The sequence below is a fragment of the Theropithecus gelada genome, chromosome 4 (genome assembly GCF_003255815.1).
Source record: "Theropithecus gelada isolate Dixy chromosome 4, Tgel_1.0, whole genome shotgun sequence".
Taxonomy (NCBI): Eukaryota; Metazoa; Chordata; class Mammalia; order Primates; family Cercopithecidae; genus Theropithecus; species Theropithecus gelada.
In genome coordinates this window covers 123,711,232-123,730,137 of record NC_037671.1, presented here as the reverse complement: position 1 = coordinate 123,730,137, position 18,906 = coordinate 123,711,232, and the positions used below count along the sequence as shown (strand labels likewise).

At 43.6% G+C, this 18,906-nt stretch overlaps 1 protein-coding gene across 1 annotated transcript in view; it reads left to right on the top strand.

Annotated features, from left to right (window-relative positions):
- The window catches only part of KIF25 (kinesin family member 25), a 64,351-nt gene that overhangs the window by 28,322 nt on the left and 17,123 nt on the right, over window positions 1-18,906 (top strand). Inside the window, exon 8 of the mRNA XM_025382373.1 lies at window positions 11,968-12,035. Coding sequence (XP_025238158.1) covers window positions 11,968-12,035 — 68 coding nt within the window. The remainder of the gene's footprint in view (window positions 1-11,967; window positions 12,036-18,906) is intronic.

Genomic DNA, 18,906 nt, shown 5'->3' with positions numbered 1-18,906 from the left:
GGAGCAAGCAGAGCCAGTCCGAGTTCCAACTGAAGAACTTGGAGTCCAATGTTCGAGGGCAGGAAGCATCCAGCACGGGAGAAGGATGTAGGCTGGGAGGCTAGGCCAGTCTCTCTTCACAGTTTTCTGCCTGCTTTATATTCAGCTGGCACCTGATTAGATGGTGCCCACCCAGATTGAGGGTGGGTCTGCCTTTCCCAGCCCACTGACTCAAATGTTAATTTCCTTTGGCAACAGCCTCACAGCCACACTCAAGATCAATACTTTGTATCCTTTAATCTGCTGATCAAGTGGACACTCAATATTAACCATCACAGACCCCAGCTACCAACGAGAACATGCTTTGCTCCTGGCCCAGCGAGGGCGGCTCTTCATGGGAGGGTCAGGTCCTGCCTTCAGTGCAGGAGGAAGAGGGGAAGCCGGAGTGCTCTGCGTGAGCCTCCGGCTTCTCAGGAGCCTTTAAGTAAAGATAATCCTGATGCCAAAGTGGCATATTTTGGGGTGACATGTTCTGCCACTCTCCATGTGACCCTAATTTTATAAAGTGTGATGAATGGCATGGTGATTGTATTGTATAATTTCTTGGTTTTTTAGAGATGGGAGGTCTCACTATGTTTCAGGCTAGTCTTGAACTCCTGGCTCATGTGATCCTCCTGCCTTGGCCTCCCAAAGTGCTAAGATTGTAGACCTGAGCCACCACACCGGGCAAATTGTGCTTTAAAAGTGTTCTTATCATTTAAAAATGCAGCCTGTAATACTTAGCGATAAAACGATCCGTTGTCTGGTTTTGAATGTAAAGTATGCCGAGGAAAGGGAGGTGGATTGTGCAGGAATATCTGTAAAATAAGATTGGCCGGATGTTCAGCACTTGTGGTGCCGGGTGATTGCACCTGAGGACGTGTCGTGCTGTTTCCCCCATTTCTGCGTATGTTAAAAAGTCCCCAGTGAGAACAGTTAAAAAAAAAATGCTGGGGCCTCTCCTTCATTCTGCTTATTATGGTGATCACAAGATGAATTTAGAAAGCACATGAAATGCTAACCATTTCACTAACATTGATAATTTTGAATTTAACATGAAGGTCTCAGGTCACGTAGGACACGATGGTCATTTTGAAGATGATTTTGTGTCACGTTGATTACCATACGTCTCGTTTGCGGTTCTACAAGGCCCGTCACCTGAATCAGTCTGATGATGGTTACATATTGCAAACTTTAGAAACCCTTTTTTAAAAGGTAGTTTTAGTTAATGGATTATATTTTTTAAAGAGGCCAAGAAAATTGATATAACCGTACTTTAAAATTGCTCTTACTATGTCCCTGGAAAGAAAAACTTTTACAATTCTTTATTTTAAAGTATTATTGATGGATTGATTGATTGATTCTTTGATTGATTCAGCTTTATTTCGGTAAAATCAACAAAAATTGTATATATTCAACATCTACAAGATAATTTTATATACAGATGTATATGATTACCATCCATCTTTGGATGACACGTGGTAATCAATTTTACAATGAAGGCCGGGCGCAGTGGCTCACACCTATAATTCTAGCACTGTGGGAGGCCGAGGCAGATGGATCACCTGAGGCCAGGAGTTTGACACCAGCCTGGCCAACATGGTGACACCCCGTCTCTACTAAAAATACAAAAAATTAGCTCAGTGTGGTGGTGGGCGCCTGTAGTCCCAGCTACTTGGGAGGCTGAGGTAGGAGATCGCCTGAATCTGGGAGGGGGAGGCTGCAGTGAGCTGAGATTGCATCATTGCACTCCAACCTGGGCAACAAGAATGAGACTCCATCTCAAAACAAAAACAAAAGCAAAAACAAAACATACAATGAGTAAAATGATTACCACAGTCAATGGTAATGACTCCCAGGATGGCTAAAGAGTAGAAAGGGGGATTTTATCGGTGATATCAGTTTGCAAACTGAGAAGAGACAGTCTCCAGCTCTCTCTGTTAAAAGGTGAACTGTAGGACACAGAGTTTGTGCACAGTCTGTATAAGCTGGTCAAAAATAGCTGGAGGTCTGCAGCTGCTTCTCAGGAAAGAATTGTGCAAGGCTGATCCTCTGCCTAATCAGGGTTGCAGTGGTCTGGTTTGTAAATCAGAGTTAGGGATTTTCCTGATGGCTCCTGTTGTTAGGGAGTTTAGCAAGAGTGTGGTTTTTCTTGTAGCCATAGGAATTTAGGACGCTGTCAGGCAGCCAAGCCCTAAACCCCTGACTCATAGGTACCTTTTATTTCCTTAACCTTAGGGTCCATCTTAGTTGATGAAGAAGCATCTATTGGTCTCTCAGATCACGTCTCCCACTTGTGGTCAGTCATAGCTTGGATTTCTGTGGGCTCATAGGCCTCTTATCTTAAATGGCCTGAGAGGGAACTTCATGGATTTGTTGTTCTTTCCTTTAACAGAACATTCTCTTTAGTTTACTGTATGGATTTGGCCTACCTTATGAAGGAATACTGTATGGATTTGGCCTACCTTATGAAGGAATTTCTTCCTTGAAGCCAAAAAAGATTCCCATGAAACTTTTCCTGAAGCATTTCTTCTATGTTTTCTTCCAGTAGTTTAATCACTTTGGGCCTCACATTTAGGTCTTTGATCCATTTTGAGTTGACCTCTGTATAGTGTAAGAGGTGGGAGTCTAGTTTCATTCTTCTGTATATGGATTTCCAGTTTTCTTAGTACGATTTATTGAAGAGACCATCCTTTCCTCAATGAGTGTTGCTGACATCTTTGTTAAAAAATCTGTTGGCTATAGATATGTTGGTTAATTTCTGGGTTCTCTATTCTGTTCCACTGGTCTATGTGTTTGTTTTTATGCCAGTACCATGCTATTTTGGTTACTATAGCTTTGTAGTATATTTTGAGAGCAGGTAGTGTTATTTCTCCAGCTTTGTTCTTTTTTTCTCAGCATTTCTTTGGCCATTTGGAATCTTTTGTGGTTCCATACAAATTTTACAATTTTTTCAATTTCTGTGAAAAATGTCATTGGTACTTTGATAAGGATTGCATTGAATCTCTAGATTGCTTTGGGTTATATTGTCATTTTAACAATTTTAATTCTTCCAATTCTTGAGCATGGGATATCTTTCCATTTGTTTGCATCCTCTTCAATTTCTTTCATTAGTGTTTTGTAATTACCCTTTTAGAGGTTTTTTACCTCCTTGGTTAAATTTATTCCTAGGTATTTTAAATTCTTGGCAGCTATTGTATATAAATGGGAGTGCCTTTTAAATTTATTTTTCTTTTAGTTCATTGTTCATATGTAGCAACAATACTGATTTTTTCATATTAATTTTGTATCTTGCAACTTGACTGAATTTGTTGATCAGTTCTAAGAGATTTTTGGTAGAGTCTTTAGGATTTTCTGTATATCAGATCATGTTATCTTCAAGGAGGAACAATTTGACTTCCTTTTTTATGATTTGGATGCTGTTTATTTCTTTCTCTTGTCTAATTGCTAAGACTAGGACTTCCAATACTATTTGACTTCCTTTTTTATGATTTGGATGCTGTTTATTTCTTTCTCTTGTCTAATTGCTAAGACTAGGACTTCCAATACTATTTGATAAGAGTAGTGAGACTTGGCATCCTTGTCTTATTCCCGTCCTTAAAGAAAAAGCTGAAAGATGTTAGGATATTAGCTGTGGGCTTGTTACTTGTGGTCTTAATTATGATCCTTTGTATTTTTGTGGTAGACGTTGTGACATCTCTTTTTTTGTTTCTGATTTTATTTGGGTCTTTTTTTTTCTGTTAGTCTAGCTAATGGTTTGTTGATTTGTTTACCTATTTTAAAAATTAACTTTTTTTCATTGATCTTCTGTATTTTTTGTATCAATTTCTTTTATCATGGTTCTAATCTTTATTTATTTTCTTCTATTAATTTTGGGTTTGATTTGTTCTTGCTTTTATAGTTCCTTGAGGTGCATCATAATGTCATTTATTTGAAATCTTTCTAGTTTTTTAATGTAGGCATTTATTGCTACAGACTTGCTTCTTAATACTACTTTTGCTGTGTCCCATAGGTTTTGGTATGATATATTTCTATTTTAATTTGTTTCAGAGAATTTAAAATTTTCATTCTTAATTTCCCCCTTCATCCATTGGTCATTAAGGAGCATGTTGCTTGATTTCTATGTATTTGTATGTTTTCAAATGTTCCTCTTGTTATTGATATGTACTTTTATTCTGTTATGGTTGAATAAGATACTAGATGTGATTTTGATTGAAAAAAATTGTTGAGACTTGTTTTGTGTCCTAACATGTGGTCAATCCTGAAGAATGTTCCATTGCTGATGAAAAAATGTATTCTGTAGCTGTTGAGTGAAATGTTCTGTAAGTGTCTGCTAGGTTCATTTGGTTTATGGTGCAGTTGAAATCCAATGTTTCTTTGTTGATTTTATGTGTAGATGATCTATCCAATGCTGATCTATCCAATGCTGAGAGTGGGGTGTTGAAGTCCTCAGTGATTATTGTATTGGGGCCTATCTTACCCTTTAGATCTAATAATATTTGCTTTATATATATATATATGGATGAAAATATATTTACAATTGTCATATTCGCTTGCTGAATGGATCCCTTACTGTGTAATGTTCCTCCTGTCCTCTTTTCACGGTTTTTAACTTGCAGTCTGTTTTATCTTACATAAGTAAGGCTACTCCTGATTGCTTTTGATTTCTCTTTGCTTGGAATATTTTTTTCTATCCCTTCACTTTCAGTCTATATGTCTCTTTACAAGTGAGGTGAGGTGAGTTTCTTGTAGACAGCATATAGTTGGGTCGCGTTCTTTAATCTGTTCAGGCAGTCTACATCTTTTAAGTGGGAATTTAATTTGTTTACATTCAAGGTTATTATTAATAGGAGGACTTACTCTTGTCATTGTATTGACTACTTTTTGATTGTTTTGTATATCCTTTGTTTCTTACTCCCTCTCCTTGTTTACTTTTTTCATTTAGGTGGTTTTCTGTAGTGAGTCTGCTTCCTTTTGGTTTCTTCTTTTTGCATCGGCTGTACAAGTGAGTTTTATAGTTTTGTATTTTTTACGATGGTGGTTATTGTCTTTTCACTTCTAGATGTAAAACACCCTTGAGTATTTCTTGTAAGTCCTGTCTTGTGGTAATGAATTGTTTTGGTTTTTACTTGTCTGTGAAAGATTTTATTTTTCCTTCATTTCTGAAGGATACTTTGCTGGGTATAATATTATTGGCTGAATTATTTTTTTCTGTCAGTCAGTACTTTGACTATATTATCCCATTCTCTCCTGGACTGCAAAGTCTTTGCTGAGAAATCCACTGTTGGGTTAATGGACTTATATGTGACTTAATGCTTTTCTCTTGCTGCTTATAAAATTATTTTTTATCTTTGACTTTTGACAATTTTACTGCAATGTGCCTTGGGGAGGACCTGCCTGGAGGGTCTTTGAGATTCCTGGACCTAGATGTCCATTTCTCTCACAAGACTTGGGAAATTTTCTGCTATATTTTTATTAAATATGTTTTCTTCAACTTTTCTCTTCTCTTTCTGGAATGCCCATAATACAAATATTGATTCACTTAAAGCTGTCCATAAATCCTGTGAGCTTTCTTCATTGTTTTATTCTCTCTCTTTCCCTCTGTCTGCCTATGTTATTTCAAAAGACCTGTCTTCAAGTTTAGAATTTTTTCCCTCCTATTTGGTCTAGTCTGTTGTGGAAGCTCTCTATTGTATTTTTTTATTTCAATGAAATAAAAATTTTTATTTTTCTATTATATCATATATTTCATTGAATTCTTCAGCTCTAAGATCTGATTCTTTTTTATAATTCTGTCTCTTTATGGTATTTTTCATTCAAATTATGAATTGTTTTCCTATGTTCATTGAATTGTCTGTATTTTCTTGTATCTCACTGAGTTTCCTTAAGATTGTTATTTTGAATTCTTTTTCTGGTATTTCATATATTTCCTTATAATTGGGCTGTGTTACTAGAGGATTACTTCCCTTTGGAGGTTACATATTTCCCTGCTTTTTCATGGTTGCTGTGTCCCTAACATTGACTCCTATACATCTGGTGAAAAAATTGTCTCTTCCAATTTTATGGAGTAGGTTTCATGAGGAAAGACTTAGGGTGCGTGGTTCTAGGGGGACACAGTAATGTAGTCTCCATGTAGTTCCTGCAGCTTTCGGACACACTAGTGGTGTTTATGAGTTTCTCAGTGGCCGACAGTGAGGGAGTCTGTGTTAACAGTGATGCGGCTTTTCCAAGGGTAGGCTCTCAGGCTATATCTCAGGTTGGGGATACACACATGCACACAGTACGTCATCCACCATGGGGTTTGGCTCATTGGAGTTGGAGCCACATGGCTGTTCCTCTGGCCAGAAACATGGGCATACTGTTGCCTAGCTGGCCTGGGAGTGTGCCTGCCAGGAGTGACCTGTAGGGTGGTTTCTCTGACTCAGGACACAGATACGAGGCTGCTCAGCTGGGGTGTGTCTGCTGGGACCAATTCAAGGGGCTGTTTCCTATGTCTGGGCCACAGCTGCATGGTTGCTTGACTGGCCTGAGGGTGTGTTTGCCAGGGGCTGCCCACAGGGCTGCTTCTCAGGCCTGGGACAAGGGCACATGGCTGCTTAGCTGGCCTGAGGTATATCTGCCAGGGGTGACCTGTGTGGCTGTTTCTTGGGTCTGGGGTACAAGTGCAAAGCTGCATGGCTGGCTTGGGGATATGCCTACTGAAGGTGGCCCACAGGGCTGTTTCTCAGGCTCTTATTGGGCAGGTCAAGGGCAAGTCTGTAGGGTGTTGGGGTACTGTGGGGCTATTTCTCATGTCCTGAGCACAGGTGCACAGCCCCTCCTCTGGCCTGGAGGTGTATTAGCCACTAGGAGGCTCAGGGGCCTCTCCTGCTTAGGGAAGCGGTGAACAGCAGCTTAGCTAACTCAAGGGTAGGGTTGCTGTGGGTGGGACTGCCAGACTACTCCTCCAGCTGGTAGGGCAGCGATGGGGGTTGATTTCCCTGCTGTGCAAGGCCAGAGTACAGCCAATCCTGAGCCCAGGCTCCATGCAGCTGGGGTTGTGATGTTCAGCCACACGTGTGGGCTTGGCATCATGAAGATGGAGCTCCAAGGCTGGAGAATGGCCATGGTTTCTGTTCCCCAGAGCAGGGTATGCTCCAGAGGTGGCTCTGGTCTCAAGATGGGGCTGTGCTGCAGCAGCTTGGCTCACAGGGATGGCTGGGGAGTGAGCAGTGCACACCTTGTACTCCTAATCTGGGGCTATGGAGCTGCGCCATGAATTTCCTGCAGCTCCCAGATGGCTCAGGGCTTGCGAGGACTGCAGGATTCCCCTGGTGTAAGGACTGTAGATGTTTTCTGTGGTGACGGGGGCTGGTGGGGATCTGCTGCTTCCCTTTTCCCTGCAACGGGAAGTCCCTTCTGACCCCAGGCAGATCTGACCCAGGCAGGGGAGATGGGGCTGCAGAAGCCTGGTGTCTCCACTCTGCCCTCCTGGACTTCCAGTCAACACAGGTGTCTCTCCACTCCCATGCTGCACTGCACACTCTGCCAGATCTCAGCTCTCTTCCTTCCACACAGTCAGAGCTTAGCTGTGTAGTCATTGCCTTGGTCCTTTCTTGGGCGGAGGGAGCTGAGCACCAGCTCTCTCTGGTCAGTGTCTTGCTGACCTTGCTCCTACCATGCAAATATATATATATTTTATCTCACTTGATGCCTTAAGCACCAGTATGCTTGAGTCAAACAAAAGGAGACAGATTAAATCCTCATCATCAGGACTTTGAGTTAACAGGAGCCCTGGGACTTTATCAATCCCCTCCCCTTACCAATCTCCTTCTTTTATAAGTGAACACACCCAAGTATTTGTGGTTTAGTAATTGCCTTTCTACACTTCCCTCAGTCTGTGTGCATCCTGGTTAACCTGAAGGAGTTTTTCAGTGAGCAAATGCATCCTGAGGCTGGGGAAGGCTTATTATGATTATTAACATCACTGTCGTTTGTTGTTACTGTTCCTTGTTACTTTATTCATTCTCTTGGCAGTCCTCTCCCGTTCCTGCCAAAGTTCCACCGAATCTTCAGATTCAGATATTTGAAGTTTTCCATCTTACCCGTCAAAATAAAATAACATTTTATTGGGGCATTTTGGATTATGTTTTTGTTTTTGTTTTAAATCAGAATCCAAGATGTTGCTTTTTAATTTGATAGGCCTGCTCGCTAGAGGGCTTCGTGCCATCAAATCTGCTGAGAAAGCAAATGATCCGTTTTGTCACCCTGTATCTCCTGGCTCCCACATTATGTTTTTATTTCCAAAAGTCTAAACAGAGTTTGAGTTTGTACTGGACGTGTAACACGGCACTTCATGTCCATTTGCAATCTAATTCAACGTTTCATCGTTTGGATTCAATCTGTTAATAAAGTCGATCTCAGATGGAGAATCTGGCTACTGCCCTAGTTCCTGGCGGCTGTCTTAAAGGCTGTTTATTTTCATTTTTGATTTAATTTATATCCACTCAGTTGATAATCAGACATGGGAGAACAGATTTCTGGCTTTGTATCAAGTTCTTGCTGAACTGTCTTTGTTCATCCGTGATTCTCCCTTATTGTTAAGTTTGCCAGTTACTGACTTGAATGTCTGAATACAGTCAACAGAGCCTGTGTATCAAACGACACTTATTTAGTTACATGCAGCCAATGTAAAGCATATTTTTGTGGTGGTGCTTGGCAGGATTGATAGATGTGATACACCTGAGACAAAATTTTTAATGGTCAGAGACTGTATGGTCTTTAATACATTACTCGTTCTTTTTTAACTCGGGTTCACCGGGCCTTGAACTGCCATCCACAGGACTGTTGATACCCGCGGCAGGCAGCCTTGGCTCGCACAGAGCACGTTGACGTGCAGTCCCTCCCTCCTGGCTGTTTTGTGTCTGCCTCTGGGAGAGTCCCTGACTCTGTCTGCATGTCGTTCACCCGTCTCCTCTTCCTCTCAGGTTTCCTTCTTTAAAATGAAGAGGGTGAATTAAACGTACTTTTAGCTCTAACATTTGATGACAAAGAATTTTATGCCCTAAGTGCCTTTAAAGTTATCCTAGGAAATGGGATATAAATCAAAAACTGGATGCTACAGTAGGTAAATGTAAGGAAAAACAGCTTTTAGAGATCATTGCCTCTGAGCCAGGTGCTTTCACGGGTTATTTCATGGGAACCTTGTGATTCCTGAGGCAGGGGCCATGCGTCCCCACTGCGGGTATGTGCAGGCCTCTTCAGGGAAGTGGCTCCCGATGGGCAATCCCATCTTGAAAAGAAGGATGCTGTCAAGAGCTTGAAAATTTGGATAAAAGAAAGTTGTTTAAAAAGCCAAGAGAAATGAATCCTTCTTGTGAAATTAAGGGTATTTAGTATCAGGAGTGGGGAGGGTTTTTGGACAGGCAGGAAAGCATTGAAGCTGTTTGGAAAAATTAAACTTTGCTGTGGAATAATTTTGGATGTTTAAGATCGAATGATCATGCTGTGGAATGGAGTTCTAAGTCACGTGGGGGACTTTTTGGACTCAGGCTTGTTTTTATGGCTTTGCATGTTTCTTGTATGGTGTCCCTTGAGCTTTCCGGTCAGACATTGTAGACCTTTGCATTTTTCATTTGCTTTTCTTTATGGTTAAAACTTGGACATTTGAAGACAGCAGTAAAACACCTTGGGGTGTGTGTTCCTGTGCAGTTCATACTGGAGCACTAGGATTACATTCTGGCATAGTACCAAAGGAACAGTATACCCTAAGTGGACAGCAGAAAAATGAAAATACACCAGGAGAAAGGAGCAAGGGGCCTAGGCTGGTGGTTGGATTAGGGACTGGGAGGTCTGTTCTTACAGCGAGGCCAGGGGCTTGGTCCTGGTGGGTGTCGGAGTTTTGCTTCGGTGTTTTGAGCGTGAAAGGAACTGAAGAGCTGCTTCTGACATAGGGGATGTGACATTATCATGTAAGAACATGCAGGTTCTGAAACAGTTTCTGGTACACAATAACTGCCCAGTAAATACTCAGTAGAGACGTAAGCTTCTTCTGTGAAAGCCGTGCCGGCAATTTCTGCATCCCGGTGGTCGCTTCTGTGGTGCATTAGAGACCACGGACTGACCCCAGCCACCGGCTGCTCCTCCCGGCATTGCCAGAGTCACCGCGGTCGAGCTTGTATCCCCACCCGCTCTCCCAAAAGTCATCCCAGGAAACTGGATACACATCATGGTAGCAAGTGACCTCCCAGTCTACCCAGTCCAATCAAGAGTTTGAAATGAGGACTCAAGCCACCTCTCAGCAACAGGTGGCATTCTGCGTCACCCATTCCCTCCCTCTTAACTTTCTTTCATCTGCTTTCTTCTTTTCTAATTTGCATTTGAGAAAGATTTCTACAGCAACAACATAAAGGACAGATGGGAGGGGTGCTGGACTGGAGGCAGAGGCCAGTTAGGGGGATAGCCAGGGCGCTGTTTCATTACACAGGACAATAGCAGCGGGCTTGGGGCAGTGAGCAACCCAAGGCTGCCTCCGAGGCACAGCCGAGGCTCTGTCCCCAGGCCGCATGGGGCTGAGGCTGGTGTTCAGTCATTGCTTCCTGAGCTGCCTCACCCAGATGCATGCCAGGGATTCCTGCAACCTTTCACCTCTGGCAAGACAGGAAAGGTTCACTATTTGATTATATCAGCATTTCACATTGGAGATCTCACAGAATCCAGACGCAACAAGACTCCGGCAGCTGCCCACCACCGCCCATCCAGCAGCAAGCAAATAACAAACAGCAACAACAACCACAAACAGCTGTTGAATCTCACAGCTTTTGTCTTTACAAAATAGGCCGCTTCTTTGACATGTTATTGCAGATACACGTGCACACACACAGAGACACACACACACTACTAAGAAGACGGTGTGGAGGTATCATCCTAGCATCCGCTAAACACTGTTAGAAAAAATCCAATGCCTGCGGGTTATTCGCCACTGCAGTTGTGGTTTTCATTCTTCCTGTTACCCCTGCTTTTTCATGAAAACATATTTTGTTTTAGAAGTGGAACCAATCCAGGCTGGGCACGGTGGCTCAAGCCTGTAATCCCAGCACTTTGGGAGGCCGAGACGGGCGGATCACGAGGTCAGGAGATCGAGACCATCCTGGCTAACATGGTGAAACCCCGTCTCTACTAAAAAATACAAAAAAACTAGCCGGTCGAGGTGGCGGGCACCTGTAGTCCCAGCTACTCGGGAGGCTGAGGCAGGAGAATGGCGTAAACCCGGGAGGCAGAGCTTGCAGTGAGCTGAGATCCAGCCACCGCACTGCAGCCTGGGCGACAGAGCAAGACTCCATCTCAAAAAAAAAAAAAAAAAAAAAGTGGAACCAATCCAGGTTCATCTTTTCTTTGCTTAAGTGAAACTAAACTAATTTCAGATTTCTTGCTGAAAAATGCCTTTGCTTCCCTTACACAGGATATAATTTAAGAATACAGTCCAGCAAGATCAAAATTTGTTTTTGAAACATACATGTTAGTTCCATGGGTTACTACGGAATATGATGTCTGAGATGTGATTTCTTTAGCCATTTGAAAACCTTATCTCTCCTGCGAACTATCAAAGGCCCTTAGAGTCAGTAATTCGGGTGTTTTACCCTCAGCCTAGGGCAGATTGAGGAGCTCTGTTGTGCATTCCTCAATAGATGCGACTTTCTTTTCTCTTTATGGGGTCGGCAAACCTTTTCAGGAGAGGGTCAGGCAGTTAATATTTTCATCTTTGAAGGCCATGTGGTCTCCAACTCAATCAGCCAACTTTGCCCTTGAGGAAGAAGCAGCCGTACACAGCATGTAAACAAAGGGTGGGGCTGTGTTCCAGGCAAACTTTGTTGTTTACAAAAACAGGCGGCAGGCTGGGGTTGGCGGGGCTTGTGTTTAATTAACGCAGCCCACAAAGTCTTACGACATTGTTTTACTCTTTTCTCTCAGGAAACAGTTCTGGTGAAATGTGATCGTCCTGGCCACCCTCTGATTAATAAGACATATCATTTTGAAAGGTAAGTGCTTTTCAAGGTGTCATATAAAGCAAACTTCCACATTAAAAGTACAAGTTTTGCATTGGGGTTTGAGTAATGAAATGTGCGATTTATCCTATCATTTTGACTAATTGTGATTGTAAATACAGACGGTCCCTGATGTCGATTTTTCAACTTTAGGAAAGTGTGAAAGAGACACACATTCAGTAGACACTGTGCCTCAAGGACCCATTACAGCCCTTCTGGTTTTTGCTTTTAGTACAGTAGTCAATAAACTACGTGAAACAGTCAACACTTAAGCGTACAAGAAGCTTTCCATTGGGTGACTTTGCCCACCTGTAGCCTAATGTGTGTGTTCTGGGCACATTTAAGGCAGGCTAGGCTGAGCTACAATGCTTGGTAAATTAGGTGTATCAAATGCATTTTCAACTTGCAATATTTTCAACCTACAATGGGTTTCTCAGGTTGCAACCCCATCATAAGTCGAGGGACATCTGTCATCCGTATGTTCATCGTTTTAAGTAAATCGACATTTTTTATGTATCCAGTTTGTTGACAGTGATTTCACTGTGATGATAGCAACTAACTGTAACCTTTCTGTCAGATGCCTTCCTGGGCACCAGGTCGTGGTGTATTCCCAGGGTGGTGGGAGAGCCCTGGAAGGCTCAGAAGCAATGTGTGTGGCCTTTGCAAATCCCTGCTCATCCTCCTTCAGCTACCAAGGGCTGGCTGAGTGGTCCTGCTCCCAGCCTCTGCCCTCCTGCTCCTCGGAAGGACCGTCAGTGCCTGAGGCCTCTTCCTCTCCCCAGCAGCAGCCTGTGTTGCTTGATAGGGTCACATCTGGAGAAGGGCAGAGGGTTCCCCTCAAGCCTCAGCTGAGCACTGACCAGCACAGGAGCGGGAAGAAGGACGAGGCCGGGAAAGAACCACTGGGGAGAAGCCTGGGAGACAGTCCGCAGAGCTCACACAGGCCTGGGAATTGTGACTGCTCCCGCCAGGGCAGAAATACCTCGTGATACACGAGGCCTTGGGTCAAGCGAGAAGTTAGCCCTGGAATGAAGGCTGCTTGTGCCACATGGCAGAACTTAAATGCAAGCCTTGAGGGATCAAGTTGTTTCCAAGTAACTGCTGGCATCCCATAATAAAGCTGAAGAAAAATTACTGGGATTGGAGGGTCAAAACATGGTGCACCCAATTGCGAGTAATTAGTAAAGTCTGACATCAAAAATTACCAGACATCATTCAAGGAAGTAGGCAAATAAGATCTCTAATGAGAAAACTCAGACAACGGAAATAGAGCGAGAAATAATACAAATGATAGAATTAGTAAAGAAGGTGAAAACAGTTATTATAAATCTGTGTGTTCAAGGAAGTAGAGGAAAATGTAAACATGTTGAGAAGAGATATGAAAAATCATTAAAAGACCCAAATAAAACTTCTAGAGATGAAAGAAATACCATCGAGGAGACACGAACGTACTGGTTGGGATGCAGGAGAAAGACGGGTGAGCTTGACACCGCAGCAACAGAAAGGACCAACGTGAAACTCCAGGAGACCCCATAGCGAGTGGACAGAGTGGGCTCCGGGGATGGCTGAGGCTGACGCAAGCCCCACAGTGTGAATGAGCTTGAGGCCCCTGCACGGCACACTTGAAATGGTGAAAATGGGACTAGGCCTATGTTTGAGTGCCCTGGACTTGCACAGCCATGGCACCTCCATGTCCTGCCTCCTGTCTCCAGAGGGCAAAAACCCTGCTTGTAAGCCCTGTTGCTTCTGTCTGGATTGGTTTCTCAGCCTGGGTGCTTGCAGTACCAATTCAAGCCTTCTACTCAGCCTTTTTCCACTCTTCATTTCTTGCACCTAGAAAGTTTCCTTCTTCTTTTTTTTTTTTTTTTTTTTTTTTGAGAAAGAGTCTTGCTCTGTTGCCCAGGCTGGAGTACAGTGGTGCAATCTCAGCTCACTGCAATCCCCGCCTTCTGGGTTCGAGAGATTCTCCTGCCTCAGCCTCCCGAGTAGCTGGGACCTCAGGCATGCACCACCACACCCGGCTAATTTTTGTATTTTCAGTAGAGACAGGGTTTCACCATGTTGGCCAGGCTGGTCTTGAACTGCTGACCTCAAGTGATCTGCCCACCTTGTCCTCCCAAAGTACTGAGATTACAGATGTGAGCCACCATGCCCAGTTATATTTGTATTTTTAGTAGAGACCGGGTTTCACTATGTTGGCCAGGCTGGTCTTGAACTCCTGACGTCAAGTAATCCATCCGCCTCAGCCGCCCAAGGGCTAGGATTATAGGCGTGAGCCACCGCGCCCAGCCAGTTTCCTTTCTTTTTTCCCTTCAATGTCAGCAGCATATTTAAAAGCATATTTTGTTTCTATTTTATGTTGCATTAGTTACGTGTTGGTTAGGGGAGAGAAAGGGAGTTGTAGTATCTTAGCCGCCATGTGTCGAGATCTAGAGCTTCAGAGACAGTGCATTTTGTAGAATGTGTGTTATTACTCAAGGGTTGCAATAATATTAGAATCTGTATAGTCTCATGCATTTGTATTATTTATTTACTGAAAAACATTTTACTTTGTATATCTAAAACCAAATAACTTGATTTTTCCCCTAAAATAATCATATTTTAAAATCTCACTACGAATACTCAAGAAAATTTTCATCAGTTTCACATGTAATAAAGTAGCTTCCTGAAGAGACTTTCACACATGGTGCTGGTGGTTCAAGGGATTTGTAAGAGCAAAGCCAGTCTTCACGTGTAAGAGCTTTTTCTCATGTCTGTGCACTAAAAACAGTATAGAGAAAAATGATACTTTTTATCAGTGTAGGAAAGAAGCCAATTTATGAGCATTTTGTAATGACCCCATGGCTTAGCTTCATCATGTTTGTTTATGCAAACATTTGTGGAACTTCGCTTCCTTGTGACACACGGTTTTTTTAGCAGTCCTTCAGTGGGCTGACCTTTCTTCCACTATTGATTTTGTCCTTTCTTGATAACTCAATTATGCAGCGGAATAATCTAAGTAAAAACCTCTCTCTTTTTTTTTTTTTTTTACTGTGTTTCAGAGTAATCTGGTGTTGGGCTAGGTAAGGAGGGAAATGGGGTTGGCCCGACTCTTTCCAGGAGTTTATACCGTAGCTGAGACCTAGGCTTGGGATGGGGGGCTTGGGTGATCTTTACAATGATAGATAATATCAACATTGGCAGAATAAGGTGAAGCAATCAAAATAGGTGACATAATTGGCCAAGGATGGAGAAGAAAGGAATGTTCGGGGCTGGGTACAGTGGCTCACACCTGTAATCTCAGCACCTTGGGAGGCCAAAGTGGGTGGATCATCTGAGGTCAAGAGTTCAAGACCAGCCTGGCTGGCTGGGTGCGGTGGCTCACACCTATAATCCCAGCACTTTGGGAAGCCTAGGCGGGTGGATCACCTGAGGTCAGGAGTTCGAAACCAGTCTGGCGAACACGGTGAAACCTCATCTCTACAAAAATACAAAAATTAGCTGGGCATGGTGGCGCATGCCTGTAGTCCCAGCTACTTGGGAGACTGAGGCGGGAGAATCGCATGAACCCAGGAGGTGGAGGTTGCAGTGAGCCGAGAATGTGCCGCTGCACTCCAGCTTGGATGACAGTGTGAGATTCTGTCTCCAAAAAAAAAAAAACGAAAGAAAGAAAGAAAGGAATGTTTGGAATGGAACAGTTAATGAGGGAAGCACCTCTGGGGAAGAGGCCTTGAGCCTGGACTCGGCTCTGGAGGTTTAGGTGGGACAGGCATCCCAACAAAGGCTGGAAACTCATCTGAGACGTGGGGACGCTCACTGATGAAGGACCTGGGGGTGTGGCTTGGGAATGTCTCCTTCGTGAGGAATCCTTCTCAGTTTCCCTGTGTCCCTCGGTCGGAGGCAGCTGCCCCGACTTCTCCTTTCCTGCCCCTGCTTCATGTGTTGGAATAGCGTTTGGCACACTGTAGTATCTGCTTCTACTGTCGTCTTCCCAACTGGAACAGGAGCTCCGCAGGGCTGGGGACAAGGTCTTACCTTGAATCCCAAGAAATGAGCATTTCATTTAGATCATGTTTAAAATCGTGGGCTTGCTGGATGATGTCTGGACCATGTCAGCTGGTGTCGGTGGTAGATACATTGTGGTAAAAGCTTTTTCCTTCCTCCCAACCCCACCTCCAATCCTTGTCCTTTGCTAGACTTGACTTGGGAAGTAAACAGCACCAGTTTAAGGAAGCATGTGGCCTACTGATAAAGGATTGGGTTGAATGTTTAGAGCCAAATGCACCCTTTGGTTAAAGTGCTGAAGGATTTAACGAGCACCTTCAGGCGCTTAGCACAGAGCTGCAGAGAAGGAATAAAGTAGGGTTGGATTAGGAATAAAAAGCTTAAAGTATGATCCTTTCCCCACGCGGCTTACACACAGGCTGCGGGTGTCGGTCATCACTGCAAAGCAGCCAGAGTCCCACAGTGTGTGTGGCCGAGTGCTGAGTGACAGAGAAATGCCTGTGGGCAGGAGAGTCACAGAGTGGCTAAAGCTTGAGCTGGGTGGAGTTTAGTTACATACGTCACCTTCACGTAGCCCTTGAGAGTGTCCAACTCCTTTCAGGCCTTTGATCATCCCAGGAGGACCTGAGGAGGAAGCTGCGGGGGGCACCACTGCCCAGTCTAGTGAAAGGATGGCTTTTAGTAAGCGGTGGATTTGGGCAGAAGGTCTCAGTCTTTGGATGACACCAGGCTGCTGCTTAGGTCAGTGCAGAAGCACAGGCAAGGGCCCTGTGGTGAGGAAACCACCCTCGGGACTCACGTGACCTTGTTTGGGGAAGAAGGAAGTGGAGCAGCACCGGCCATGCCGACGTGCGTCTTCTCAGAGGGCTCCGTCTCAGTACGAGTACACTGAGGGTCAAAGGGAAAGGTCAAAATTGTGCTGCTTGAAGTGAACAGAAAATAGAAGAATTTGTGCAACTTGTCTATCTATACAGGTAAGGGAGACTTTAAATGTAAATCTCTGCAAGAATTTATTCTGGGGTAATATCATTGAGCATTCGGGATCATCTTGCTTTTAGAAACAGTGGAGCATATTGTTCTTATGAAATCAGAACATTGTTGGTTTTTATAACAGCTTTTTATGGAACTAATAAACGTCAAAATATTTTATTTCCATTCGGGAAAAAAAAAAATTCCAACACCTTCAGCCCTTTACTTATTGTAAAAATAAATTTGTATGAGGGGAAAAGTTCAATTCTTACTATTCAGAAAAAATATTAATAGGCCCAGGGTCAGAAGAAGGTATATTTTCTATGTGAAATAAAAATATTATTTAAAAAAAAAAAAACAAAAGTAATGCCATTGATCCAAAGTGCAAGGAGAAAAAGAATAAGTCATGTTCATTGTTTTGAGAATAATTCATTTATCAGGAGGCTGAAGGACACTCCTGGCTGTGTTCTTGTAGAACAGGAATTTACAATACGATATTCCTAACCGACACATTTGTGTTAAATTTCTATAGTCATTCAAGTGCAAGCATTTTCTGAGCACCTGTTATGTGCCAGGCACCCTGTTAGACACAAGGGATGTAGGTGAGAGGAAGGCAGCATTTTTGCCACCAAGACCTAGAGCTGTAGGGACGGTGCCCGGGAGGCTGCGCTGAGCACAGAAGCCACCAACACAACAGCGCGGTGGGAGGCAGAGATGGGGGAGGCCCTCAACCTGGGGCTCAACAGCTCAGCTAACCAGGAGTTAATCAGGCCGAGAAAAAGGGAAAGGAGGCCGGGGGTGGTGGCTCACACCTGTAATCCTAGCACTTTGGGAGGCAGAGGCGGGCAGATTGCCTGAGGTCATTTGAGACCACCCTGGGCAACATGGTGAAATCCAGTCTCAAATACAAAAAATTAGCTGGACATGGTGGCACACACCTGTAGTCCCAGCTACTTGAGAGACTGAGGCAGAGAGAATCGATGGAACCAAGGAGGCAGAGGTTGCAGTGAGCTGAGATCGGGCCATTGCATTCCAGCCTGGGCGACAGAGCAAGACTCTGTCTCAGAAAAAAAAAAAAAAAAAGAGAAAGAGAGAAAAAGAAAAAGGGAAAGGAGATTCCAGGTTAGGGGAAAAATGGTCAGAGTTATGGAGAAAAAGAATGAGACTGACAGGCTGCAAGCACAGGAGCCTTGGCTGTGGCTGGGCATGACTGTGGGAGGTGGGTGCTGGGAGTGCCAGGTCCTAGGGCCAGCTTCCCACTAGCACCGGGACCGCCCCTCCTCCCCGGAGAGTCACGTGGGCAAGGCCAGCTTCCCTCCACATCCCCACAGAGCACAAGGGTTGTTCCGGTCTGTGGGTGAGAAACGGGTTGTCTGTGTAGCATCTCTTCAGAGCGAAGTTGAGTCTTTTCATGTGGTTCCGTCATTTGCATCTTTTTTTTTTTTTTCTCTGTGCGTTCTTCACTTCTCTAGCTATTTTCTCTACAAGGACTGACCTTTCCCTTTTGTATTTCTAGGAGCACTTGATATAGCAAAGATATTTAAGCTGCAACTACTTTCTCAGTCTGTTGTCTGCTTCTGATGTCTTTGAGCCACACGTACGTTTTTACATGCTCATAGGTAAAAAGGCTGCCAGGTTCTAGAAGGACCCACCCGTGGACTCTGCTGGGACACGCATGGCCGGATGGTTTTCATTAAACTTGTGGTCTGTTAGGAATATGTCCTAGTCCATTTTATAAAGAATTGATCCAATTTTATCTTTTTAAATCTCTTCATTTACTGCAACACCACTTATATTTTAAAATATTAATTTAAAATAATATTTTAAAATTTATTTATTAAAAAAGAGGATATTGAGATGGAGTTTTGCCCATTGCCCAGGCTGGTCTCAAACTCCTGGGCTCAAATGATCT